Source organism: Urocampus carinirostris, chromosome 19, assembly GCF_059441175.1.
Source record: "Urocampus carinirostris isolate Australia breed hairy pipefish chromosome 19, RoL_Ucar_1.0, whole genome shotgun sequence".
NCBI lineage: Eukaryota > Metazoa > Chordata > Actinopteri > Syngnathiformes > Syngnathidae > Urocampus > Urocampus carinirostris.
The window spans coordinates 14,176,192-14,204,047 of record NC_142367.1 but is presented as its reverse complement, the minus strand read 5'-3'; the positions used below and the strand labels follow the sequence as shown (position 1 = coordinate 14,204,047).

Sequence of the window (27,856 nt, the reverse complement as noted above, 5' to 3'; positions counted from 1 at the left end):
TGGACAAAATACTGTCATCATGCATTTATTTTTGGTGGATAAATGCAAAAATGTACATATAACAAAATACATAACTGCCACCTATTAAAGTGGCTACATACATTTAAATTTAGCAGGAACTGACTTATTAACCTGCCACATATTGTAAATGTATTAATATATCAAAATATATAAAAATATAAAAGGATTGGTAATGTAAACATTTTAATACTATATACTGTACTGTACATCAAACTGTACACATTATATTGGGCATAACAAGTTCTTTCCTGAACGAGCGCCTTTGCCTGTTACAAAAATAAACAGCAGGGGGCAGCAACACAACATCTTTCTATTGCAACTTAACAGACTGGGTCCACTTTTCTGTAAATATAAAAATGGATTTATTATGTACAAGATATGATTGGTTGGTGGATCCCCAAACCCCTAGGGTCGTAGGGGCACCATTTCGTGTGGTGTATCTTGGGCAAGTACAGCCTGGTGGTTTCCCTCTCCCCACACCAGGCCAACAAAAATGTCCACCCAGTCTCAAACCAGGGACTGCGTGTTAGGAAAATGTGATAACAACTGTACTACGAAAACACATACAAGATTTAGAAAGTGAACATTTTCTCGCAGCTATATGAGATTTTAAAGTAAAGTACGTATTACACTTTTAAGTATGTATTCATTACTTCTCTTGCTATGATTATTATGTGTATTGAATTGTCCTTGGAGTCATACATTCATTGAAGCTGTCCGGGGTTCACTGATAAGAGAATCTCAAGGTGGCATCGGAAAAATAAAAATAAATCTGGTAGACTAAAAAAGAGTAACAGCTGTGTCTGACCACCACTTCAACTTGGAGCCGTCCTTTCTATCGGCAGGTGCAGGTATCCACAGACATTCCTGGATAAACCTTAAGCACCAAATTCCTGTCCGGGTCCAGAAAGAGCACCGTAAGGGGACTCATCTTTTCTGGCACACAGCACGGTTCTGGAACCCCTGGCACGATTCCCACTGCTCGGACGATGCTCTGGATAGTGGCGTGGTTGGAGGGGCGCACCACCTTGGGAAACAAGAAGGAAGAGTTGGTGAGCATGACAAGCAATGTTGAAAATTTCACAATTGTATTCTTGGGTCTACCTATACTGAGCACACTCAATTCTTTATTCTTTCTTTAACCCAATTGAAACGATTTAGGAGCTGTAGTTTACTCTATTATAAAATATTATTATGGACTTTAATTCTACATTGCACTCAACAAATGTTATAACAAATGCATAAACAATGAAAACGAACATTGCTGTCACTTATTCAAATAAATCATGTTTGTTACATAAGTATGAAATTTAAGATATCAAAATAAATAGATAAGAATAAGTGAATGAAACATCAAAGTAAAGGAAAAACTAAATTAATGAATATTTTTTTAAAAGTCTCAAACTATTGTATTATTGAACTATTTATTCTTCAGAGAATAAAAGATATCACTGATGATCAGTTTTGTTTTTGACAGAAAATACTTGGCAATTTTTAGAACAAAACATACAGTGAGTCTTAAGAAACTGCCAAGAACCAGAACAGGATCAGGACCCAAATGCGTGACGTTTCTCACACAAGCTTTTGATTTTACGGGAAATGGGGAGACGTGCACGTTAGGCAGCAGTCTGCCATGGAATGACAGGAAGCCAGAGGCCAACGAGATCGATACCAATTGCCCGAGCAAATATCGGACAGATGGGGTCGATACAGGACGGGACGGACAGGATTGATATCAAAACAGGATATAAAAATTAAACAGGCCAAACTAGACGTGAACGAAACTGGAAACCGATATTAAACAGGACAAAATAAACGGGAACAATACTGGACAGGAACGATCAACAGGAAACAGGACAGATTCAAAACCCACGTTTTGCGGGGCAGATGTTCGTTGACGGACTGACAAAGGAAGAGTGAGAGCACTGAGCGTAAATAGACGGAAAGCCAATCTGTCAACGAGTCGCAGCTGGCGCCACATGGGCGGGGCCAATTGTTTTTGTTTTATTTTTTGGGGCAAGGGGGCTCCAATGTGATGCTTTTCTAGTACTTTATGACTAATTAAAAAGGAAATCTTACTCAATTGGCAGAGACATTTGCTAATTTAGGTTTTATTTTTGTTTTTTGTAGGATATTCTGTTTTTTTCTGTTAAAATAAGAACATTTATTCTTCAAACTACTATTTCATGTACCTAATGGTAGACCATATCGCTCATTTTTTTCCATTTTTTTCACGTCTTAGAAGAAAATATTGTAAATAGTTGATTGCTTTTTATTTTATTAGAAAAAAAAAATAAAATACTTTCAAATTATATTCTTGATCTGTGAAAGATGCTTTTAATATTTAACTTTTTTTGTAGTGTAGGTAGATAGTCAACAACAAATTGCTGAGTGAGCAAAATCAGAATCATCTTTATTTAGAGAAGACCATTCATATTCTTTGAAATGAATTCCCTTTGCTCACCTTTGGAATGGGGAACCCGCAAGAACCCGCACAGTAGTAGGCGTCGAACGACTTGGGCGCTAGAACCCATTCGCTCCATCCTATGTCGGCAAAGTCTACCTTGAGGTAGCGCCTTGCGCAAACCCGGGGCTCACTCCATTGCCTCCTTCGGGCCTTCTTCATGGTCTTTTCGTCAAAGTTCAGCACCTCCTTACCTTCCTGGTTCTCCTTCCTTCCTGGTTTTGTTTTGGATTTGACAGGAAAGTAGGTGTTCTGCCACAGTTCGTGGTTCTTAAGGGCGTTGAAATGGACCTCAGGAAAGTCATTGGATGGCACCTGGACCTGAAGTTCTCGTCGGATCCTTGAGGAAGAGGTGGGCGGGTACCTCTGAAGGGAAGCGGCCACGCTGTTGGGCTCGTCGATGGCTTGATCGTCTGCGTATATCATCAAAAACGGCATTTTGTCTTCGAAGAGGCGCTCCTGGTTGTTTAGGCTCCTCTGGTACTCATTTCCTCTTGTAAGCAAATTTGTCTCCATCATGATGATGAGATCTTCTCTGGCTTTTTTGACCACGGCCGTAACGTCCCTGGACTGCCATGACCCCTTCTTAAAAGAGCTCAATGTGAGATTTCCTAGCAGAGGCGCTGAGGCAGAGTTTACCGAAAATCCACGGAAGAGGACCCGCAGGTGTTGGTGGTGGGTGGCAGCAGACGAACGAGCTCTCCGTTGCTGCTGACGCTTGTGGAAGAAGTGGAAGGAGGCCGAGAGGACCACTTCAGAATCCTGGATGGAGGACATGTTGAACTGGAGCATTTCTTTCCCATGCAGAACTCCTGGGGAATGTAGAACAAATGAGTTCCCGACAAGAGTACAAAAAGGATTATACATAAATTGTTTACTGTTCAATTCAGCCTCCACTGACATCAACCCAATAGAGGAATTGTGCTTTAAAACTATTTGGTAAAATAAAATTATCAGAAACAGACCAAAGCATTCAATGTTTTAATGTAGTAGTGGATTGATCTACTCTCGAGTGTTTGTTTTATAAATACACAGACCAAGACAAGTTTTGTTCTGCTGTTCCAAAGAAAATTTTGATCAGGACTGTTAATAATATAGACAATGGGGTCAATTTATGCCTAGCATTGAATTCACTCTTGACTCAAATTGAAGTTATGTTTGTTGAAAAAACAATCATTGTCTGTGTGAGTCTCAACTCAGACTGTACTTTTCAGGTAATGCTTCCACCTCAGCTCAAAATTTAACTGGATCTGTGCAATGGTATGCTAACAGCATATGGGAACGCTTATAGGCTTTGTCTGGGTGTGATAATAGCCTCTTGTCTAACACCTTGGCTTTTATAGCTACTGGAAAAGTCAATGCATTAAATGACCTGAATTTACTAACAAGTTAACAATAACAGGCCAACGTGGTGAAATCAAACCAGCTCTAAATCAAACTTTCATTGAATAATATGTTTACGTTTTGTCAGTTCGTCACCTTAAGTACCTGGACTTCATTAGGTTGCAGATGCATCTCCTAAAACATCCGGTCATTTACTTTCTACAAGGCTCGTCCTCTTTAGGGTCAGGGGTTAAGTGGTGCCTATTCCGACTGACTTTGAGTGAGGTCGCCGGCCAATCATAGGTCACGTATAGACAAATGACCTTTCACATTCTCATCTATACATCTCCATCAATTTGCAATCCAAACGGTGCTGAATATGGAACTTTGTTACTTTTTGTCGCCAAGCCTCAGTCAGCTTGGTCATGATGCACATGCAAGTACCTGCATTTCTTATATGCGCTCAATGTACTCTTCTTTTTCAATCTCTTTTGGGGGTTTGGGTTGGTATTTGAACTCTACTAGAAGCAGGGCTTTTCTTACTTTCACCATTTTCATGCTACACTGGCAAATACAGATAAAAACATGTGGTGACAAGCATGATGTCCCTCCAGTCCCCATTCCTAGAAACTAATGTGTGTTGTACCCAGTGGCGTCACCAGACATGTGTCTCAGGGGGGCATATCTAATGCATGGGGGGGCACAACTATTAAATCCCCCCCCCAAAAAAAAATATTTGCACAGCATTGATGCACGACCTCAAAACACAAGTAATAACACTTCCAGCAACAACTTACCACATACTTTCTTTTATAAAACAGTAGACATTTTTTTCCCTCTTGTGATTGGTCAGTTATTTTTTCCCCATGGAATCATTGTTGTTGACTTTACATTTTTTGAGTAATTAAAGATTACATTTTTTTGTTATTTTATCTTTTTTTTCCCCTTTGTTAACAAATTTAATCCATGTATTTATTATTCAGGGATGTGTTTCATGATTAACTTTTAAAAAAAAAAGAATAGTTTATTCTTGTATTTCCTAGTTTATATGTATGCACTTCAGTCAATATTTTTAATTGACATGTTGTGTCACACAGGGATTACAGTTGTTTGACTTTAAAGTTGTTTAATATAAAAATAATTAAAGTTTAAAAAAGTAAAACATTCACTGGATTGTGAAAGAAATACATGCTAATATGATTTAGTAGAATAATGGATTAAAAAATATTAATTCAGTTTATGAATTATATTACATTATTGTTGGTAATATACTGTTGTTTTTTTCCCCCATTTTTCCCAGCTTTTTTCTTGTATTGTGTTGTTGTTTTTTCTTTTTTCGTGTTTACCTATCTTTTTATCTATTTTTTCTTGCTTCCTTCTCCATTTTCCTTTTTTGTTTTAGTTTTCTTCTGTCGTTTTTTTTTCATAGATTTTTATATCTTGCTTTTTTTCTTCTATTGCCCCCTCTTCCCCTCATTTATATTTTTTTGTCTTTTGATTATTTCTTCCTGTTTACCCAATTTTTCTTGCTTTAATTTTTTCTTATTTATTTTTTTATTTTATTTTTTTTGCTTTATTTTGCCCATTTTTAAGTCATGTTGTGCATAAGATTACATAATAATTGGTAATGTATATGTATAGGTTTTAGTCAGCCGAGCCAAAACGGCCGTGCATCGAAAATGAGACGGAATTCTGATCACTACAACAAAGGGATATGCTGGGAAGGGCTGCCTCCTGGGGACTGACACACACACATTGTTTGCTGCACGGGCTAGGAGAGCCCACGCTACTCAATATGAATGATATAGCATATGCGCTGCCCAGGCTGCAGTCAGTACTACATCCACTTTTCTTTGGATGGGCAGAGCATGTCCATGAGTGGGCACTACCAACCCCTACCCACCACCTGGTAACACCCCTGGTCGCACCAAGCAGCTCTGATAAAAGTAAGTGTATAGGCACTGTGAGCATAAGGGCTCTTTAAACTCAGTTGGGCATTGTTAACACATACTTAACAGAGTTTTTTTTTTACTTTCAGCTTCTTGAGGACACCTATAACCACGTACCCCACATTTAACTTTTGTGCATGTCTCCATGCAATGTATTTTGTTTACCAATACATAGAAAAGACTAAATAACACAAGGGAGCTAGAATTTATGCAAAAAGTGCTGACGTTCAAAATGAAGCCATGCATTTTTTAAATTTTACATGAAAAACTTCAATCTCCTGTAGCATTGGCTACCACTGTAATTTTTACTTCGAAAAATCTGTAAAATGTGGGGAAAAAAAATCACATTTAATTAAACCTTTTTTTGTATATTATAATGGTTCCAAAAAGTCAAATTTAAGTAAAGATTGCATATTACAATGGTACGTTTATCTATTCAACGTTCTTTCATAAAAAAATGCTCCTCTGCATATTACTGAGTAAAAATATCGATAATTAATGTAATCTTTCCGTTAAGTATGCGCTCACAAGACTCACTCGGAACCGCCGCGAAGCTCCTCACGGTGTTCCCCAGTTTATGGTTGCGCGGATTTTCGCCGTAGCTCTCGTAGACTTTCATCATGCTACTGGTCAGTGCGTCCCGTCCGGAACTCGGATGCGTAAAGACGCGCCGCTCCGACGCCAGTTGACCCAAAACCGGCTTCAGAATCACCAATAGACGCAGCGCGCACGTCAACCACGTCGCCATGTTAGCGCATGCGTTCAAATACTCCGTGGAATTGAGAAGAGGAGAATTAAGGAGGGTATCCTCTCGCACTCGACCTGGGTTTTATCCTGGTAATCCACTTTGGACGCTTCACTGCGCGCGGCTGTTCTGGAGTGGGAGGCGAGACACGTGCGTGGAGCGTTGGGAGGTGACAGTCCGACTCCTTTAACTGCACCCAAGTCATGCTCTCCTGGTGGGTACCCACGCATAAATAGAACGTCACGCCCACGCACATGCACGCAGCTGGTCTTCCCACTAGGGTGGGTCGTGATTTTGTGATGGTTTGTGGTCATTGGGCATTAAAAAAAGAAGGCGGATTAAATAGGAAATTACAGGGTCAGAAATTAGAGTTTGCTCTTCCATTCAAAAATTGAGTTAAGAGGAAATCAAGTAAGGACTTAAGCAGAAGTTCTCAACTGGTCTGACTTCAGGACCCATGTTTTGATTGGAAAGCTGACATTGTCGGCCATCTTGCTGCCACTGGTACACACAAACCTGTCTTTCCTCCCCTTTTTTAGTTATTTATTCATTTATTATAATGTTTTTGTTTTGCTTTTTCTTATTTTTTCAGTTTTTTTTCCTTTGTATTCTTTATGATATTTTTGTTTGTTTTTGTTTTCTTTTTCTCTTTTCTTCCTTTTTCTTCCCTTTCTCTGTTTTATTCTTTCTTTTCCTTCTTTTTTCTCTCTTTTTTTGTTTTTCCTGTTCTTTCTTTCTTTTTTCTTGTTTTCTTTTTTCCATTTTTTTTAAAATTTTGTTCTCTTTCATTTTTCTTTTATTTTCTTTTTGTCAATTTTTTCTTTTACTTTCCCTTTTTTTTCTCCGTAAAAGGCTGGGCAAAAGAAATGAGAAGAAAAATAATGCTTTTATGTCACTTTGGAGTCTCCAAAGTTCTTTGTAGCACTCTTTTGGGTTTACACTATGCAATACAGCTACTTCAAATAATACACACATACATTTTCAGTCCAAAATAGTAGCTTTGTCTTCTTATCTCATATATATTCTCATTGTATCTGCGTTTGGCCATGCTAAACATGTGTCAACATATTAACTCATTTTCTGTGGTGTAAAATAGCAAGTGTAAACTCGTGTTAGCAGGATAGTTTTATTTTAAAGTTATAATTTTTATGTCTGACTGTCTTAGTTCAAATTTGAAGTTTAAATGGACAGTGTGTAATATTTGACCACTAGATGTTGCTGTATTGCGTAAAAAAACGAAAATGAGTGCTAAAAAGCACAAGGAAGGATATATATTATGGAAACTCAAAGTGACCAAACCGCAACGTTTTTCTTATTTTATTGCCAAAACTTTTGCGAAGTTTTTGGAAACTTGTAGCAGAAAGATGGCAGACCATTATGTCTGTTCAGTAAATGCACGTTTCTCTACCAATTATTATTTAAAACATGCATGTTCATGTGATGACATATAATTTAAAAATAATTTCATTATTTTAATGAATTACGTTTGTTCACTACTATGATGCACAAAATAATCCACACTAACCTTTTAATGGGACAGTGTGTAATATTTAGTCCCTCCTAGTTGCACAAAGAAAACTTTCATTCCGTAAAAAAACTTGACTTGAATAATTGATTGATTTGAATAATAGGCAAAAATACCTGAACGATCATGCCAATCTTTTGATAAAAATAAATCACAGGTCGAATAATTAGTACATACAATGTACGTCACGGTTGCCCATTGCCCTCACTTGGGCCCGCTCGTTTGGCGCCAGCTGCTGCTCGTTGCCTGATTGGCTTCCCTCTTATTTAAACTCAGTGCTCTCATTCACTCCTTTTCAGTCCGTCAACGAACCTCTGCACTTGCAGGACTTGTATTTTGACTCCGTCCGGTATCCTGCTTATGTATCCAGGATCCGGTATGGATCGTATCTGTTCCGTCCGGTATCTTGCTCCGGTATCCGATATCCGGTATCGATCCCGTCCATCCCGTCCTGTCCAGTATCTTGCTCGTGTATCCAGTATCCGGTTTCGATCCCGCCTGTCCTGCCCTGCCCAGTATCTTGCTCGTGTAGCCAGTATCCGGTTTCGATCCCGCCTGTCCTGCCCCGCCCAGTATCTTGCTCGTGTATCCAGTATCTGGTATCGATCCCGTCCGTCCCGTCCTGTGCGGTATCTTGCTCTAGTATCCAGTATGTAGTATCGGTCCCGTCCTGTCTGGTATCTTGCTCGTGTATCTAGTATCCGGTATCGATCCAGTCTGTCCTGTCCTGTATCCTGCTCGTGTATCCTGTATCGATCCCGTCCTGTCCGGTATCTTGCTCTAGTATCCAGTATCCGGTATCGATCCAGTCTGTCCTGTCCTGTCTGGTGTCCTGCTCGTGTATACGGTATCGATCCCGCCTGTCCCGTCTTGTCCGGTATCTTGCTGTTGTATCCAGTATTGATCCCATCTGTCCCGTCCTGTCCGGTATTCTGCACCAGTATCCAGTATCTGGCATTGATCCCATCTGTCCCGTCCTGTTCGGTATGTCTCTCCAGTATCCTGTATCTGGTATTGATCCCGTCTGTCCTGTCTGGTTTCGATCTCATCTGGCCCTGGCTTTCTGTTTTCCCGCGCCTGACTTTTTTGTCTCACTTCTTCTGCCCAGCCATCGCCGAATCGCTGGCGTTTGTGTCCCCGTGCATGACTGCCCCGTTACCATAAAATAAAGCTTGTGTGAAAACGTTACATGTCTGGGTCCACCGTCTGCTCGGGTTCTGACAAAGTGGAACCTTACCGAATGTCGCCAAGTTTGTTTGGAAACTTGTTGCTGTGCTGTGCTCTGTGGCCCTGGTTTTGATTGCAATGCAATATTAATTGTGGGAAAAACTACGAATGTTACTGGCTCTTTTAGCGTGGATTTTTTTTTTTATGTGTGTGCAAAATAGTGATCATGAATTCTGCTGTTGAATGGTTATCTTTAGATAAAGTAATGTGCTGTTTCCATGTTTTGGCATCCATAGCAAATTTAAAAACGCATTGATTTTCACTCTAATCATAGGAACTCCACAATTTGGACTTGTTAGTTTAAGACTAAATACAAATTAAAAATGGAACTAAATGGGCCCTAGCATAGCAGCTTAAATGTTGGGCAATTCTTGTGAACACGTTTCCCCCATTGAGTTACCTTTGCCTTAAATTGGCTCCCAATTACAAGGCACATAAACTACCCATGTTTCATATTTTCTACTAATAAGCACTGCATTGTTACATTTCCTCAGGAACTACATCAGCTCCACATGGACTCTACTTGTAGCCTGTAAACCGAAAACGGGAAAAAAACCTTTTACAACACTGATTAGCTGCCACATTGGAGTTAATTGAAACCACTGCGAGCACATGTCACGGCCACATTCGTCTTCGTCGAGTCTCCTACTTTATGGTCGGCCGGCTCCACTTATACGGGAAGTGGAGAATATGTCAGAGTTTGAGTTTTCTGGCCATTTCGTAATTTGTGGTATTGAAAATTCGACCCAATGAGCGCAAATTGTCAATGATCATAAAGTCACCTCATTATGGCGTCATAGCTGCCAGAAGACTGCAGCTCACGTCAGCCTGCTGCCAAATATTGATGGAGAAAAAAAAAAGAAGGGAAAAATGGTCATTATTCGCTCCTTTGAAACCCGTACGGATGAAAGGTCCTTTCTTCTGTGCTTTAAACGAAACAGCTGGTCACAGGGGAAATCTTTTAAACAAATGGCTGATCTTATCTTAGAAAGACATTTTGATTGGGAAGACGTATTTCCCTTCACAAATGTGACTCACTCCTATGTTTTTATTTTTAATTAGTTTTAGTTCTAGTTCCAAAATTTGCTTTTATTTTCCCATTACCGTAAATTCCGGACTATAGAGCGCACCTGATTATAAGCCGAACCCACCACATTTTAAGAGGAAAACCGATTTTGTATTTACACAAGCCGCACCTGTATATAAGCCGCATGCGCCCACATTAAATCATGTAACACAATCACAAAACCGCGATTGTAACTGAATACAAAGTACACAGTCCTAAAACAACAGTGGGCAAGATGAATAGAAAATGATACCGGAACTTAAGGTTTGATGCAGACCTGCAGAGCCCGTTGAAACTAATCCAAGGGAAAAAAGTCTATATTTCCAAAGGTAAGGGTGGGAAAAATATATATCCACTATTGTCCGCCGCGACAACAGGTCTCACTCACATTTACCCCAGTTCCCGTCAGCCCGCGTTTGCTCCGCCCCTCTTTTTTAATTCGCAAATCATATCAGAATAAGTGTCTCAAATAAATACATTACAAAAATATACAGGTGCAAATACATATTATACATCGGTTACACATATTTACAAAGAAAGACGGTACACCGAGAGAGTTTTCAAAGCTTTAATTATAATATTATAACTTTCATCCCAAACCGTGCCTGTGAAGGGTAGCAAAACGCTACTGGCAATACGCTCGCACCACAGTAAACGGGTCTGTTAAAAAAAACACACCGTACTAGTAGAAACCACAGTAAACCGTCCTTATCTTCCTCCTTATAATTGACGTCATCAAAGTCGTCATCCCCAGTATAAGAGAGAGACTTTGTCATATAGACGTCGTCCCACGCTCCCTTATTCAAAAACATGCTTGCAAAGTGAAGTTTATGTGCAGTAACTCTGTGTCCTTCTTTATCGGACTGCTCGTTTGCTTTTAGCATGAAAGCTACGTCATATGCCTTTCTTTATGCAATTTGCATGATGAGGATATGTCTACGCTAATTTACTTTGTGCGCAAGCTAAGAAGTTGCAGTCTTCCTCGGCGCATATATTCCACAGGTCTAAATCTTACCTTTTGTACTTGAGTGCTGCTGGCGGCTGTTAGAAAAATTACCTAAATTGGCCGCATCACTGAATAAGCCGCAGGGTTGAAGGTTTGGGAAAAAAGTAGCGGCTTATAGTCCGGAATTTACGGTATTTAATTTGTTTTGGATGTATTTTTCCTTTCGATGATTGTTTTTTTCCTTTTTTTCTGATATGTTTCAGGCTACTACTAGGGCTTTGAAGAGAAAGATGACCGTGAAAATGTCTAATGGTCAGTTGAAACAAAATTAAAAATAACCCTGTCATAGCTCCTCATTGCTACAGGTGGTTCAGCACAGTTTGAAGTGTGGTGTTTATTGCTTTGGTTAAAGGGACATTATGTAATATTTCATGCCTGCCAGTGGTTGGTTGGTTGGATCCCTTAACCACTAGGGTCGTAGGGGCACCATTTCCTGTGGTGTGTCTTGCGCAAGTACAGCCTGGTGGCGCCCATCCCTCTCCGGGCCAACGTAGGTTTCAGCTCAGTCTCAACCGGGGACATTTTGCATGTCAGGCAAATGTACTAAACACTGCACCACAGAAACGCACAAAATCTTTTAATCTGTAAAAAAAACACTACATTGATTTGAACACCAGGCAAAAATACATGAACTATCATACAAATGTTTATTTAGAAAAACAAAAAAAAACATTGATTGAGAATATTTTATTTTGTCTACATAGTGGTATCCCTACTAGAAGTTACCACTATGTTTGTTTGGTATCTTGCTGCTACACTGTGCTCTCGGCTTCCTTTACTTCCGCTTTAGAGCCATCTAGTGGTCAAATATTACACACTGGGGCTTTATAGCTGCACAGCCATCAGTTGTTACTATTTAATCTAAAAAACATCTTTTTTTTCTATTGATTATTTTGCTCAAGAATTGCTCTTATTCAACTATATTCATTTTACAAATATATTCTTTTTAGTGTGGCGTCACACAAATAAAAAATTGTAACATTTTGAAAAAATGTAGTAAAATAAATTATTAGAATTATCGGCCAAAAATGACAATTTTACTTTAAAAAAAACGATTTCCCTCATTTTAGACTGTTTTTTTTTTAAAATTCCCTCTAGTTTTTTATTGCTTGGTTGCTGTATGATTAAGTATTTGTATTAACGACAAAAAAAAATGGTGTGCTGCACCAATTCAGCCAAGCGTAACTTTAGAAACTAAACATAAAGGGTGCAAGGATTGACCCTTGTTGGACGCCAAAATTCCATCTTTTAAGTGATACCTGAACTATTAGAATCGGCACACTTGCCTATCTAAATCACTAAAATAAGGATCAAATCCCAATATACATGATGACATTTTTCCGACGTTTCTCTTCAATGACATCACAGATGAGCCGCCTCTAAAGAGATAGAGGACCTTTTTTCCAACACACACCCAAAGACAAAAATACCCCCATTGACAGATTTTTTCAGTTTTTTTTTTCATCAGGCCCCGAATCGCCAGCGCACCATGTTACTTTTGGCCCGGGAACTGATTCTTCATGGCCCCCTCACTCCTCTTTTTCCTCCCCTTTGATTTGTTTTCATACTGTTGGCTGAGGCTGAATGACCATTCATGCTGTTCTGCTGGATATGTACAGGGCATGACATCCTTTTATATGATGTTTGCCAAGTCACACAGTTGTATGTATCACAGACAAAACTGTTACCTAAATTGATGTAACAATGAGATTCATCCATCCATCCATTATCTGCACCACTCATCCTCAGTAGGGTCGTGGGCGTGCTGGATCCCATCCCAGCTATCACCGGGCAGAGGGCAGGGGACACCCAGAACCGGTTAACAAAAATGTATACATTTAGCTATAGATAATCAAACTTAGGGGAATCGAGAAAACCTCCACCTAGGCTAAACATATTTATTTCTTCGTTTTTAGCAGAGTTTATGTTGCAATCCCACTCCAGTCCTGCAGGAGGTAATAAAACCAGTCCAAAAAAGACAATGAAAGTGAACATATGAAATATGTTAAACTGAGCAAAATGGAGAAGTGACTTTTTAAAGATACAATATATACTGTAATATGTAACCAGGTATCGAGACATTTTCTCTCCCTGTTCAGGCCATAGGATTAGGAACCCAGAATAACAAACCATACAAAAATAAAAAATACATTTTATTTACCTTTACTTGAGATGGTCCAATGGAGTAGCAGGTAGATGCAGATTTGGAGGGGGATGTTATCGAATTTAAATCAAAACTGATTTTCAAACATTCAGTTGTGAGTATTGTCATGCATTTAGAAGATTTTCTTCGCCTTCTTACCTTCTAAAATATTTTTGATTGTTACAGTCATGCAACTTAGCAATGGTAGCAATTTGAACGCCTTTTTCGGATTTGTTGATTATCGCAAGCTTCATAATCATGTTTTTGCTTCTCCCTTTAGCATCAATGCAAGCCTTGGCACCCACATAAATTAAATTTTGTGCAAAAAAATAAAGTATTATACCGCCGACTCGCTATGTCGCAAAGCACACGAACTTCTGAACTAAATCAACAGGGTTCGTATGGGTGCTTGTAACCCTCGAAAATGCTTTGGTTTTAAGTAAAGTCATATTTATTTGTATAGCCCTTAATCACAAGAAGTCTCAAAGGGCTGTACAGACTACAGACTATTAAATTTTACAGACTATTATGACATCATCCCCCTGATCTGAAACCTACATAGGTCTGAACGTAACATTATTCAAACACAAATTGTACTTACCTATGGTAAAAGAGCTAAAATAATGAAAATGTAAAGATCTTCGGTGCGTGCTTTTTTGCTTTTTGTAATAGAATAAGATTACAACCCAATTAAAAACCAAAGGAAGAAGAATAAAAGGAGAAAATCAATTCACCTTACGAAAATAACATTATAAATAAAAAAAAAACAATTCTAAGGATGCACGAGAATTATCAGTCAGATGTTACGTTACGTTTTTAAAAATTGAAAAGTGCTTGAATTTTATGTGATGCACTTGTAAATGATTAAAATTGTTGCCATGTTTTTCAACAAGTCTGCTTAAAAAGGACGCTGACACTGCTCTATGGTGGCTTCGCCTTGTCATTGCATTTCTTCTAATGCGTTAGTTTGTACAGCATTGTCCTATAAAGCGTACTCGACCCTGATGGGTTGGGCCCAAGAAGACAGGTGCATGCTACACCTAAACATGTCACGGTTGGTCATTGCCCCCAATTAGCCTCGCCCGTTGGGCGCCAGCTGCGGCTCATTGACTGATTCAATTCCCTCCTATTTAAGCTCAGTGCTCTCACTCACCCTTTGTCAGTCCGTCAACTAAACTCTGCACCTGCAAGACGTGTCTTTTGACTCTGTCCGGTTTCCTGCTTCTCTATCCTGTCCGGTATCGATCCCGCCTATCTTGTCCTGTTTGATATCGTACTCCAGTCTCCAGTATCTGGTATCGATCCTGTCTGTCGCGTCCGGTCTGATACCTTGCTACAATCTCCAGTATCGGGTATCGTTCCCGTCTACCTCATCCTGTTTGATATCGGACTCCAGTCTCTAGTGTCTGGTATCGATCCCGTCTGTCTCGTCCTGTCTGATACCTTGCTCTGTTCAGTATTTGCTTGTGTATCTGGTACCGATCCTGTCTGTCCCGTCCTGTCCGGTATCTATACCGTCTGTCCGGTATCTGCTCGTGTATCTGGTATCGATCTCGTCGGCCTATGGCTTCCTGTTGTTCCACGCCGAACTTCTGCCACTTCTTCCGCCCATCGATTACCGAATCACTGGCGTTTGTGTTAATTTGCATGACTGCCCCATTCCTGTAAAATAAAGCTTGTGTGAGAAATGTTACCCATCTGGGTCCTCCTCCTGTTTTGGTTCTGACAAAACAGGGAACTATGAAATATAGATTAGTGCAAGGATTATGAATCAGTTGGGGACAGAAAAATGAGGACAGCGTTTCCAAGTGGTATATTCTAATGGGAAGAACTTCCTGCAACTGAAAATGTTCTACCCAACGCTGAATACGGGGAGACGCTAATCTCAAAAACAAAATATATTCGTGAATTACTCAAGATCTAAAAATCATATGTCTTGATGAATGCACACGTAATATTAAACAAAAATCAAATGTAAATCGCACTTATATTTGTGGCTCCGCAAAATACATGATTCACGCCGGATTTTCTTATAATGGTCCCAAATAAATTAGAAAATTGGCTTGGAAAGTCTTTAAAAAGTGCTTGAATTTGGCCATGAAAAACAATTTAGAGAAGGGCATTGTCTAAATTGTTTAGCCTTTAGCATATGGGAATTTTCATGATGCCGTCACGCAAATCAATAACAAACCAGCATTTTATTTGACGTCAACCAATAGCAAACAGGCACCTAAGAGACGTCATTCGTCATCGAACGAATATCGCAGTTTCATATGGAATTTTATACGTTTTTGGCCCCTGAAAAATAATTTCCTTGTCGATTTAGTATAGGAGGGAAGATGCCTTAAGGGGTGGCCGAAAAAGTCAAGTAAAAACATGGTAAGGCTGGGTTGCTGCATCCAAAGGGGTGCACTTAAAATTTCAGTTACCGAATTGTCACCATTACTACACATGCACTCACTGTGTTAAACGCAGGCTTATTTAAAGTTCCTCCTCAATTATTTCTTGTAATAATTGTCCCGCTTATTCTCAAGTTTCTGGAAAGGACCGCATGAACCAGCGTTGAACCCAGGAGTATCAAATACTCCAGATGTAGCTCAATGTGATTGTAAAATGTCAAGCGGAACGGCAGCGGTAAAGTGTCACCGAGTGACTCCCGGGTATCGAGAAATTCGATACGTTGCATCTCGGTAGCTTAACGTGTCGTTTCACGATTAGCTCTAAGTCAACTTCATACGATGAAGTCAGTGCTGAATTGGGAGTCAAAATGGATACTAAAAAAACGACTTTGCCAAGTGTTCCAAAACACGAGCCACCGTTAAATGAGAACCTCTTGTGACGAATAAATCCAAATTGAATCGGTTAAGGTGCCGATACTTCAATCTGTTGCTCATGATCAGATCGAGGCAAGATGGAGTTTGAAATAAATTTAATTTCCTCTTATGTGACGCCAAACGAAACCATATGAGTTGATTAAAGCTGTAACTGCCCTCGCCATTAACTGCTTAAGTATTAAAACTGAAGCCACTTCAATGGTTTCCAAACATGAAGTTGATTATGGCATCAATTTGTGTAAAGAAAGAAATTGTATGTCTGTATTGACAGTGTTGTGGCTTGTAATTGCTGTTACCGGGGTGATTTTCGAAGTACCTTCTTTAATAGTAGTTCATTTTCGCTCCTAAAGTGAGTTTGGAAGTATGTTGTTGCTACGGAAACATGTGAAAAAAAAAAAGCAATTTTTTTTGTTTTACATGAGAAAATATATTTGAAGAAAAATATTTTCTACTAGCATTTAAAAAATAAGTACACTTTACAAGAAGAATGTTTATAGTAAAATATACTAGAATCTTTTTATTTTAGAAAACGTATATATATTTGTAGAAATGTCTTCTTAGAATAATACATTATCCTAGATTCTATTTTAGAGGCTCCGTGTGGAGTTTGTATGTTCTCCCCGTGGGTTTCCTCCCACATTCCCAAAAACATGCATGTCATGTTAATTGTCCCGTCCAAATTGTCCCTAGGTGTGAGTGAGCAAGTGAGTTGTATGTCTCTATGTGCCCTTTGACCGGCTGGAAACCGGCTCAGGGTGTCCCCTGCCCAAGATTGCTGGGATAGGCTCCAGGACCCCTGCGACCTTTCTGCAGATAAGCGGTGCAGATAAAGGCTGGATGAATATTTTACAAGAAATTTCTTCTTAGTAAAATTTATTTCACTAATTATGTCATGAACCGGAACGGGAGGAGAATGAAATGAAAATGAAATGATGAAATGATCTGCATTTATATAGTGCTTTTCAAGTCAATGACTTCCCAAAGCGCTTTACAATGTGCTCCACATTTCCCAATAGCGGCCTTGCAGCCATGTAAGGCGCTAACCTGCTTATTGGGGGTATTAGGGGTTCAGTGTCTTACCCAAGGACACTTCGACATGTAACACGGACGAGCCGGGATTCGAACTGGGATCCCTTGATCCCAAGACGAGCGCTCTACCTCATGAGCTACTGCCGCCCCAAATGTGTGACGTTTCTCACCCAAGCCTTTTATTTTACGGGAAATGGGGCAGTCATGCATGTTAGGCAACAGTCTGGCATGGAATGACAGGAAGCCAGATGCCGACGAGATCGATACTAGTTGCCCGAGCAGATATCGTACAGATGGGGTCGATACCGTACAGGGCAGGACAGACAGGATTGATATCAAAACATGATATCGAAATTTAACAGGACAAACTAGACGGGAACGATACCAGACAGGGAACACAGGCAAAGAAACCCACGTCTTGCGGGGCAGAGGTTCGTTGACAGACTGACAAAGGGTGAGTGAGAGCACTGAGCTTAAGTAGGAGTGAAGCCAATCCGTCAATGAGCTGCAGCTGGCGCCACACAGGCTGGGCCAATTGAGCGCCATTGCAACTGTGACAAATTATTTTTTTTAGAAATTACAGTAAAAATGTATTGTATAATAATAATACAGTAAAACCTAGTATACTGAATATTTCGTATATTATTTTAAGAGAGAAGCATCTTGAAAATATAGTGCATTTCCAAAAAATGAAAATAAATTATTTTCAAAATGAACAAATTGTCGTGCCAATGGGTTAAGAATTTACATGTTGTCAGTGCCAAAAGTGTTATTGTCAAGCCCGACTCCTTAAAAAGCATCACATTTGTTTCTCATATGACTCCAACGTGTTTCTCATTAGTGCTTTTTTTTCCAACCTCTTAATTATTTCTCCTTTCAAATCACAAGCGTTGTAACAATAAATGCTATCACATCAGCTGCGGCTCCGGTTACACAGCTTCATGTGGCGGACGTCGTTTCTAAGTGAGAAACGTGCCACTCAAGCTAGGTGCCTTGCTCCCTCTGCTCGCCATTTTTCAGCCTAAGAGGACTCTGCGCTGTAGGGCAGATCTTTATCCAGATGGGGCCAACGTTTTGGCCAGGAAGCGTCGGATAAAGTGTGCAACGCATCAAACGCAAGCGAGGGGGAAAGTGAGTCACATGAGCAATAAGGTGAAGAGTTAAAGAGTCGCCCCGGGAGTTTGTAACCGGGGCCAAACGGGAAAGGGAATAATCGGCTGTTTTCAAACAACGGCAGACACTTTATGAAGATCGCAAATCTCTGTTTTTGAAGTCGGAGCAAGACATTCTCGGTGTAACGATAACCACTGATTTTCTGCCATATGTTTGGGAGTTTATTTTATTTTTATTAACCTGGTATGACATAATTTTATCATGTGAATTCTTCAATTTACTGCCGATTAACAATTGCCAAAGTTCATTTTGAAAAAGGTCATACATCAATTGAAAACAAAGAATCTTGAACCCTTTTATATTTAACTCATTCAATGACAGACGTTTCTCTCCCATGAGAAGTGCGAGTGCCAGCCAATTTTTGCCATTTTCACCCATTTTTGAAGGCCTACAGAAAATTTAGTTCTGTATCTATAAAGACATCGACATATCCAAAGAAGACTTGAAACCCTCATCATTCATTGGAAAAAAATGGATGTTTCTAGCTTTGACCATTGTTTAGTAAACAACAGTTGAACACTGCCAGGTTTCTCGCAAAATACTTGTTTCTGAGAAAAACTTATTTTTGTGAAAGGGTGCATTTCAAGCAGAACTTAACTTTGGTGCTTTTTTGTATTTCTGATACCTCCAAAATCTAAAAAATGCTTTACAACACAAGGGCACCACTTGCAAAATAACATTTTATTGCAAGAATACTTATGCATAAGACACATGGACTTTGCTAGAACTTTCCAGCGCTTTATGTGTTTCCGGTGACGTGATCATATGGGGGCGCCCACCCACTCTCAATCGCTGCATAAAGGAAGCAAAGCAACACGAGGAAGTGGGGGCAACCCGATGTGTGGACAATGATGTGCTCAAAGCCATTCCTGCCATCTAGTAGCGATTTATCGTGCTGAGATTATTCCTGAGGCTTGATAGTTACTGATCAGGAGCGCCGACGCCTCTAGAACAGTTCTTAAAAAAACAAGCAATTATTTTTACATATTGACACTTAGGGACAATTCTTTCTAAAATGTCTTTATGTGTTATGGCACTGAATGAGATTAATTATTCCCACATCTTTCCTTAATGCAACATGCAGTGATAAAGCACACTGCAAAGAAAAGAAAATCTTGCCCCACAGACTTAAACTTTTGCTCATTTTTAAGGTGAGGAGTGCATTGTTTGAGGTGTTCTTAAAAAAGTTGAAAGTTAGAGATTTTCTGTATAGTCAAGTCAAGTCAAGTCATTTTTATTTGTATAGCCCTTAATCACAATTAGTCTCTAAGTATGCGTTGACAATGCACAACTGAGTTCCAACAGTTGTTTTCTGTTTTGTTTTTGTATTCAATTTTGAAGTATGAAGTGTTTTTATTAGCTTAAATGAGAAAATTGATCATATAAAATCATTTTAATGATTATCTTTCTCATTTTATCCAAAATAACAGTACTTAAAATCTGCCATTCTCTTGTTTTTTTCTTCTTGTTTTGTTTGGAGAGATTGATTTTTTTATTCAATTGCTTCATTTGTGGTGTATGAATTTATATTTATTTTTAAGATTTAGTCCATACTAATCGAATGTTATGTAATTATAAAGGAAAGGGTTCATTTATCTTCCTTTGAGTGCATTTCACAGAATTTTTATTTTATTTTTATTTTTTTTACGTTTTTAAGTAAACTATATCAGTCTAACAAGCAAGTGTATACATGAATTAAAAATTGTCATTATTATTTTTTTTCTTTTACAAAATATGTGTATCTCAATGTGCTACGCCAATGAGATTGAGTTGAGTTCCAAAGCCAATTGAGAACATTTAATATGTTGAATGTTTGGGGCGGCAGTAGCTCAGGAGGTAGAGCGATCGTTTTAGGATTAAGGGATCCCAGTTCGAATCCCGGCTTGTCCGTGTTACATGTCGAAGTGTCCTTGGGTAAGACACTGAAACCCCAATACCCCCAATAAGCAGGTTGGCGCCTTACATGGCTGCACAGATCACGGCCGCTATTGGGAAATGTGAAGCACACTGTAAAGCGCTTTGGGAAGTCATTGACTTGAAAAGCGGTATATAAATGCAGATCATTTCATTTCATTTCATTTCATGTTTTATTATATTAGATGCATACTATGGGTCACATTACTGTGGATGAGTGGCCTAGAATGGCTCCTAAACCATACTTTACACACCACTATAAAACGGATCTGTTTTACAAGCCATGTCAACACTTACCTCATGTTAAAGGTCTTGATCTGTCCGATACGGCGCTCTAATTAATATGGTAGTTCAATCGATTAGAAAACAACAAAATCCCTTTTTACAACACCAGATGACATAAACAACTGGCATGAACTTAAACTATGGCGGATTGTGTTTGATGGAGTTATTTTTACCTTTCTACCCCTCTGTTTTCAATCTGCAGAAGTCTTCAACCGGACTGTGTCAATGTTAGATGCTTCTATCCTTGCAGAGCTGCTTTTTGACTGACAGCAGCCAATGTTTTAGCGAACCGCCTGCTTTATTTCATCATGAAACTTTTACGCGTGGAAAAATAACGAGACGTGGAGCCAAGAAAACAGAGCCCCCCTGAGACAAAAGACGTCTGTTTAAAAAAAAAAAATCAAGGTCAATTAGCAAGTTTGCGGTCAAGAAAAGAATGCTTCAGGGTTCCATTGTTCACATTTTTATGTCGGGCTTCAGTTTCTAAAGTTCGGCTTTAACGCCTTCGAGCTCCCCTACGGTGCGTCTAACGACTTTGTGACCGAGTGCGAAGAATAATAATAAAAGCCACAAGAATAGAAGTCAGTTTTCAATGAGTAAGTTTTGTGTCTTTCACCTGAGTACCATCCGTCTTTTACAGGAAGTTTGTGGGCTCGTAAGGGTCTACGGCGGTCTGGATTTGATTGAGAGGCGGCCAATTTGTCATCATTTGGTTGACAACTAGTCGGAGTGACGCACTCCTTCTCTGACCCCGCCGTGTGCTTTGAACTGACAAGTCACGGGGTGTTTGCAGGTTAAAAAGCAGGAATGACAAGAAGGAGACTGAAATGGGGGGGAATGGTCTTACTTCAGTGGGAAAATGCCGCACTAGCTGATTTTGACGTGCAGTATTGTGGACAGAAGGCTTTATTTGTTTAAAGGAATTCATTTTGGGGAAAAAGCTGCATATGTGTATACCTTCACTTAGGGGTGTGCTCACTTTTGTTGCAAGGGTTTTAGCTATGGGTCATATTTTTCTGGTTTAGTTTTTTTAGTGCCATTATCCATTTTGTCTGGTCTCTCTGGACAAAAGAAAACGATATTCGCTCGATGACGAATGACATCTTTTATGTGCCTGTCTGCTATTGTTTGAGTTATCAATGTGGTACATTTTTTAGAAATTCTAGTTGAAAAATCCGGCGTAAAAATCTCTCATCTTTAGAAGAAATTCACCATTTTGAAGTAAAAATGGTTACCTACTTGAATTGCATATATCAGGAGGAGAAATGTTTTGAGATGGGGAAGGTTTCACAATTGCCCATTGCCCTCACCTGTGCCCGCTCGTTTAGCGCCAGCTGCTGCTCGTTGCCTGATTGGCTCCCTTCCTATTTAAACTCAGTGCTCTCATTTACTCCTGGTCAGTCTGTCAACGAACCTCTGCACTTGCAAGGCATGCAATTTTACTCTGTCCGGTATCCTGCTCGTGCATCCAGTGTCCGGTAACGATCCCGTCCGTCCTGTCCTGTCCGATATCCTGCTTGTGTGTCCAGTATCCGGTATCGATCCCGTCCTGTCCGGTATCTCGCTCGTGCATCCTATATCTGGTATTGATCCCATCAGTACTGTCCTGTCTCATATCCTGTTTTTTTATCCGGTATCGATCCCGTCTGTCCCGTCCTGTCCGGTATCTTGCTCGTGCACCCTGTATCCGGTATCGATCCCGTCTGTCCTGTCCTGTCCGGTACCTTGCTCGTATGTGTCCCCTGCCCACTGCCCGATGATTGCTGGGATGGGCTCCAGCACCCCCGCGACCCTACTGAGGATAAGCGGTGCAGCTGATGAGATATATGTATATATAGATATATATATATATATATACTCATCTCATCTCATTAGCTGCACCGTTTATCCGCAGTAGGGTTGCGGGGGTGCTGGATCCCATCCCAGCAATCATCGGGCATTAAGCAGGGGACACCCTGAACTGGTTGCCAGCCAATCGCAGGGCACACAGGGACAGACAACTCGCTCGCTCATTCACACCTAGGGACAATTTGGACCGGCCAATCCACCTCAAATGCATGTCTTTGGAATGTGGGAGGAAACCGGAGTGCGCGGAGGAAACCCTCGCAAGCACGGGGAGAACATACAAACTCCGCACAGGAAGTCCGGTAGCTGGATTTAAACCCACACAGGAGGTTTCCAGGACCTTAGAACTGCCGCACACGTGCTAACCACTGCGCCGCCGTGCTGCCCTATATATATATATATATATATATATATATATAAATGACATATGAAAAGGCATTACAATTGATCTCATTATTACACTTTGTTAAGTCACGGTACCAGTCACAAATGTTAGAGAATGGAGTAATGGAGAAAGTTGTCCTGAAAAATATAAATAAATGCAAAAAAAAAATCGCGACAAGGAAAACAACTGTTTGGTGCATCTGAGGTTAAATCTGATTTTGGAGGACTTCAAATGAATACATAGTGAATTTTCTGTTGGTATTGTGTTCATAGTTTATGTTGCAAATAAATTATTTTAATCATGGCTACACATATTCAATGTTTGTCACCTACAATTTTTAGTTTGAAGTTATACAAAGTATGTACTGCTTTTTAATCAGAAATTAGGGGTGCACGTTATACACAGATCAATATGGTACTTATGAAATGATTCTTTCTTCAGTGTTGTCTCCTTAAAACATACTCAAGACAGCTCCAGTCTGGCTACTGTAACAACCAAAACACTTCTTCTTTGTTCATGGACGGTTCTCCTCGTTCGATTGCGGCGGGATGCATGCCTTGGAGCAAACATAGGCTCACCAAGGGGCGTCTCCGTCTTATGAATGTTAAATGAGTGAAGAGAGAGGGGCCGGACATTTTCCCACAAACTTAATGAGGAAGCCAGGAATGGTGGGAATGAGGAGAAGATGTGTCGGAACGCTTACGCTCGGGTACTGGTGAATTAAAAACTGCTTGGGGAAGCTTGTCGTGTATCCGCATGTATAAATATGCGGGAGTTTTCGTATGAAGTTTTGCGATTCCTTTAATTAGCGATGCTTAAATTGCCTTGTGGCTGACAAACAATTTTAAATATCTCTGGAATCTACCGAACTGTTTGGCTTTTTCAAACGTTATTGCAAGGCCGATTTCAAAGAGCCAGTAAAATGTGAGCTGTATACTCATTTTTACATTAAAGGCACACAAGTGTCTGAGGTTAAATACCTACAGGAGGGAACATGAATGGTGAGTGCGGAATGATGGATGTACAAGATATGACATACGGGATCTCTGGTAAACCCCCGATGGTTGTAAATTGTCTGGAGGTGTCTAAAGTGATAAAAGACTTGTGGAGTTAAGGCAGGGGAGGGAACCCAACCGCCTTTGAGCCATATACAGCCCATGAAAATGCTCAAGGAGGATTGGAGTGCAATTCCAGCAACAATACAGCTTCAAACGATGTGCAGATGTTTTTTTTCTAGCCCAAACTACTCAAAAAATATTGTTTACATTACTCTCAAATGCCAGTCCCGGGTGCTTTGAGTTTTTGTTTCCAAAACAACCCGATAAAACTGGATTGAATTGACTAAGGTAATGGGTTATTTTCAACCCAAAGTTCACCAGATAAACATTGGTTCAAAAATAAAACAAACTCGGTCAAAAAGAGTCCTCCCAAACGTTTGGGGTTAATATAACAGAAATATTCAAAAACAACCATTTGACTTAGGTATTGTTTTGCTTTATCTTCACCCTGGGCTGTGCTAAGAGCGCAGCCCTATGGGCTGGAGGTTCAGGGTTCATTCCAGCGACTGCAACCTCACTGTGCTGAGTTTGCATGTCCTCATGCCTGTGTGGGTTTCCTCCGGACACTCCAGTTTTCTCTCTTATTCCAAAAACATTCATGTCAGCTTAATTGGCCAGTGAATGGTTGTATGTCTCAGTGTGCCTTGCGACCGGCTGGTAACCAGACCAGGTTGTCCCCCTGCCCACTGATAGCTGGGTAGAGCTCCAACACCCCCGCAACTCTTGTGAGGATAAGCAGGGCAGAAAATGGATGGATGGATGGAAAAATCTTGAACCACCTTAATTTTGTTATCTGTTTAAAAGTAACCAAAAAGTCAGAAGTGTAAACAAGAAACACTAAAAAAAGCTATGAACAAATTACTCCAAAAAGTTGGGTTAGGTTTTTTTTTTTTTTAATCATGGATTAAATGAACCACCTCCCACGAATCCTGCCTCTTGACTCAGTTCAGAGTCGTGTGCACTTTGGTGATGACTAAGCGAGTCCGCAATACAATAATGTATTTTTTGTACTTGCTTTATTCCCTATGGGTCCCAAGACTAGCACTCATGCTAAAGGGAGAAGCAAAAACATGATAACCATGGGAAGGAAGCTTTCAATTATCAAGAAATGCGAAGAAGTCACATGCATCGTTACACTTGCTAGGTTGAATGGCCTTAACCAATAAATGTTAAGGACATATTTTTAGAAAAAGAAGGCGATTAAAGCTAGGAGATGTTATAAGGACTTGACAATCAAGGGGACGGGACTAATAAAAGCTCTGACTCTTTTCGGTTAGCCATTTAAAAAAAATGTCAATCAATCGATCAATCAATAAATAACTCAAATTGTAACCTAAGTCACCTTTTTAGCCAATATAGGTTATTTTTTATCTACTTTTGTGGCACTATCCATGTACCGAGTATGAACCCATCTTGGGCGCTCACCAGGAAGACTCGTCAGACATGAAACTTTACAGTGGGCCATTCCGTTATTATGTGCTGGGTCCTTTGGGAGTCCGCTGGAGGAGGGGATTCACACGTAATCTATGTCCTCACTTCTTAAAACAACCTCCAAAGACACAAAAAGGAAGACAGATTGGAGTTTGAAAATCCCTTTCTCCTGCGATTCTTCAAAGTAGAAAACCTGCAAAGCTGTTTAAGACGCTTCCTTTCAGCACACCGTCTTGATGGACACAATTCAGATATAATAATAAGATCTTGAGTCCAAAATCCCCTTGAAGATATTGCGGTGCACAGCCGCTGAGGCGCCACGTCCAATAAGCCATCGTGAAAAAGCTTGATACATAGCATACATCTGGGATATAGCTTTGGAGTTGTCTGTGCTGGAGTCCAGTCCAGGTCCTGCAGACGTTTCCTCAACTCTGGATTTAACTGAGATTAATATAGGGAGACATTCATTTTTTTTTTTAGTTGGGCCAAAAAATATTGGCTGTAGTAAGTAGCGATGAGTTTCTGAAAAGTTGTAAATCTAGATCCTGTCACAGGTGCAGGGAAAAGTTATTCCAGTAGTAGCGGAACATACAGGTAGATTCAAAAGACTGGAAAGTTCTAATTCAGTAGCTATGGAGAAGAATACATGTTAAAATACAGTGGACACCAAGATACGCACTAACCTGTTCTCCTGTGGGGATAACTAAGTTACTATGGTATTTAGAATAATAATATAAGTGCATAAGATTAAATAACAATATAAATATGCATGTGAATAATAAATTAAAGCCGATTTACCGTTGGTGTAACAAGCTAGTCGAGAGGAGAGAAAGGAGACTGCCACAGCAGATTAAAAGTTGACTTGATTTTGAACCAGAAAGTCATGATGAGAAGTAAACCAATAACAGACCGGCATTTTATACGCTGTGGACCAATAGCAGACGGGCATCTCAGAGAAGAAACTTTTCATAATCACCAACACCAAAAAGTTTCACGTTTTTGGTTACGCAAAATAATTTGTTTTTGATGTCGTATATTGTAAATGCTGCAAAGAGGGCCTAAAAACATTATTATTCCATGAATTGAAACCTTCAGAAGGCGGAGACGCCGTATTCTGAAGGTTTACTGTATTTGTTTGTACAGAATGTTCAGGGTGTGATTTAAATTTAAGATACTTTGGTGTAGTTCGCATTAATCTGCTTGTAAATTAATCATTAGGGCGGCATGGGGGATGGGTGTTTAACGCACAGGCCCAAAATACGAAGGTGCAAGGTTCAATTCTGCTACAGGCCTTCCTTTGCGGGGTTTGCATGTTCTCTCTGTGCCCCAAGCACTCAGGTTTCTTCCCACATTCCCAAAACATGCAAGGTGGGTTAATTGGTAGGTCCAAATTTGCCCTAGGTGTGAATGAGCGTTGAATGAGATATCTGTCTCTGTGTGCCCTGTGACAGGCTGGGAACCTGTTCAGGGTGTCCCCTGCAACTGCCCGAGAACAGCTGGGATGGGCTTAAATTGGCTGGATAAATGAGGTATGAGCCCAAAAATACGTCAATTTGTTTACTATTGTTTAACTATTAAAGTAACACAACCAATTGCAATCGAACACTATTTGACATGAGTAATGTAAACAATGTAAATGTTTTAGCCTTATTTTGTTCCTTTTTCCTGGTAGTCGATTTCAATTAGCGTTAGCAACCCTTGCTGACATTCCGGTGCTCCTTTCCTGGTTACGCAGCTGTTCCATAAAGATGTCTCTCTTGTATCTGTGTTTAACATGTGCGTGTGTTAGTGTGCATATTGCTCTTTACTTTTACCTCCACTTTGTTAAGTTCCGGCCATTTTGCCCATTGTAAGTCTCGCTTGACTGAACATGAAGTCAACTACTGCTTCACTTCACTGGGCACCTGCACGCACCTTAGCGCTCAATTCTTAGTTGTATTTTGTTTAATACCGGTACATGCTTTTTACTTGCTGCTTTGATCAATTAGACTTTGTGGAATTCTACCTCGGGCTAAAGGACAAAACAAAGCACTGTTTTAAATTGTGGGCTTGACTGAGGCTTTGAAATGACTCAAAACATACACATCTTTAACCAACTTAATTTAAGGTATTTTTTATACGCAAATTTCACCAATATCATTGTCATTTTGATATAATTTAAATGGTAATGGTAAGGTTTTACACTTTTTTGGGAAAATCTAGCACCATCTGTTTTGGCATCGATGATTGTTTCAATTTTTAAATAATATTGTTAGTTTTACACAGATAACATTTTCTGCACTGTCTGGATCATAAAGTTCATATTATGATATTGATTGCATTTTGGGATTTGGATTTCATTATCTTCTTACTATTTAGATGGACAATTTTAACACAGAGAAGAACCTGTGGAGGAAAACTGCGATTACATATCCTGAAAAACAAATCCCGACT

The 27,856-nt window shown here is 39.8% G+C and overlaps 1 protein-coding gene and 1 long non-coding RNA gene across 3 annotated transcripts in view; one reads left to right on the top strand and one right to left on the bottom strand.

Annotated features, from left to right (window-relative positions):
* LOC148347408 (uncharacterized) overlaps nt 1-27,856 on the top strand; it is an 88,276-nt gene that overhangs the window by 41,403 nt on the left and 19,017 nt on the right. The window contains exon 3 of the long non-coding RNA XR_015848147.1: nt 867-1,073. This is a non-coding gene — a long non-coding RNA (uncharacterized LOC148347408). The remainder of the gene's footprint in view (nt 1-866; nt 1,074-27,856) is intronic.
* gdf10b (growth differentiation factor 10b) lies at nt 10-10,126 on the bottom strand. Of its 2 annotated transcripts, none has more exons than XM_088324215.1 (3): nt 10,037-10,126; nt 2,486-3,297; nt 10-1,048 (listed from the first exon to the last, which is right to left on the bottom strand). In XM_088324215.1, exons 2-3 carry the CDS (start codon nt 3,275-3,277, stop codon nt 857-859), a joined length of 984 nt encoding a protein of 327 aa, XP_088180341.1. In that variant the 5' UTR covers nt 3,278-3,297; nt 10,037-10,126; the 3' UTR covers nt 10-856. The 2 variants fall into 2 exon arrangements, with proteins under 2 accessions (XP_088180341.1, XP_088180340.1); XM_088324214.1 differs by lacking the exon at nt 10,037-10,126 and adding an exon at nt 6,295-6,714.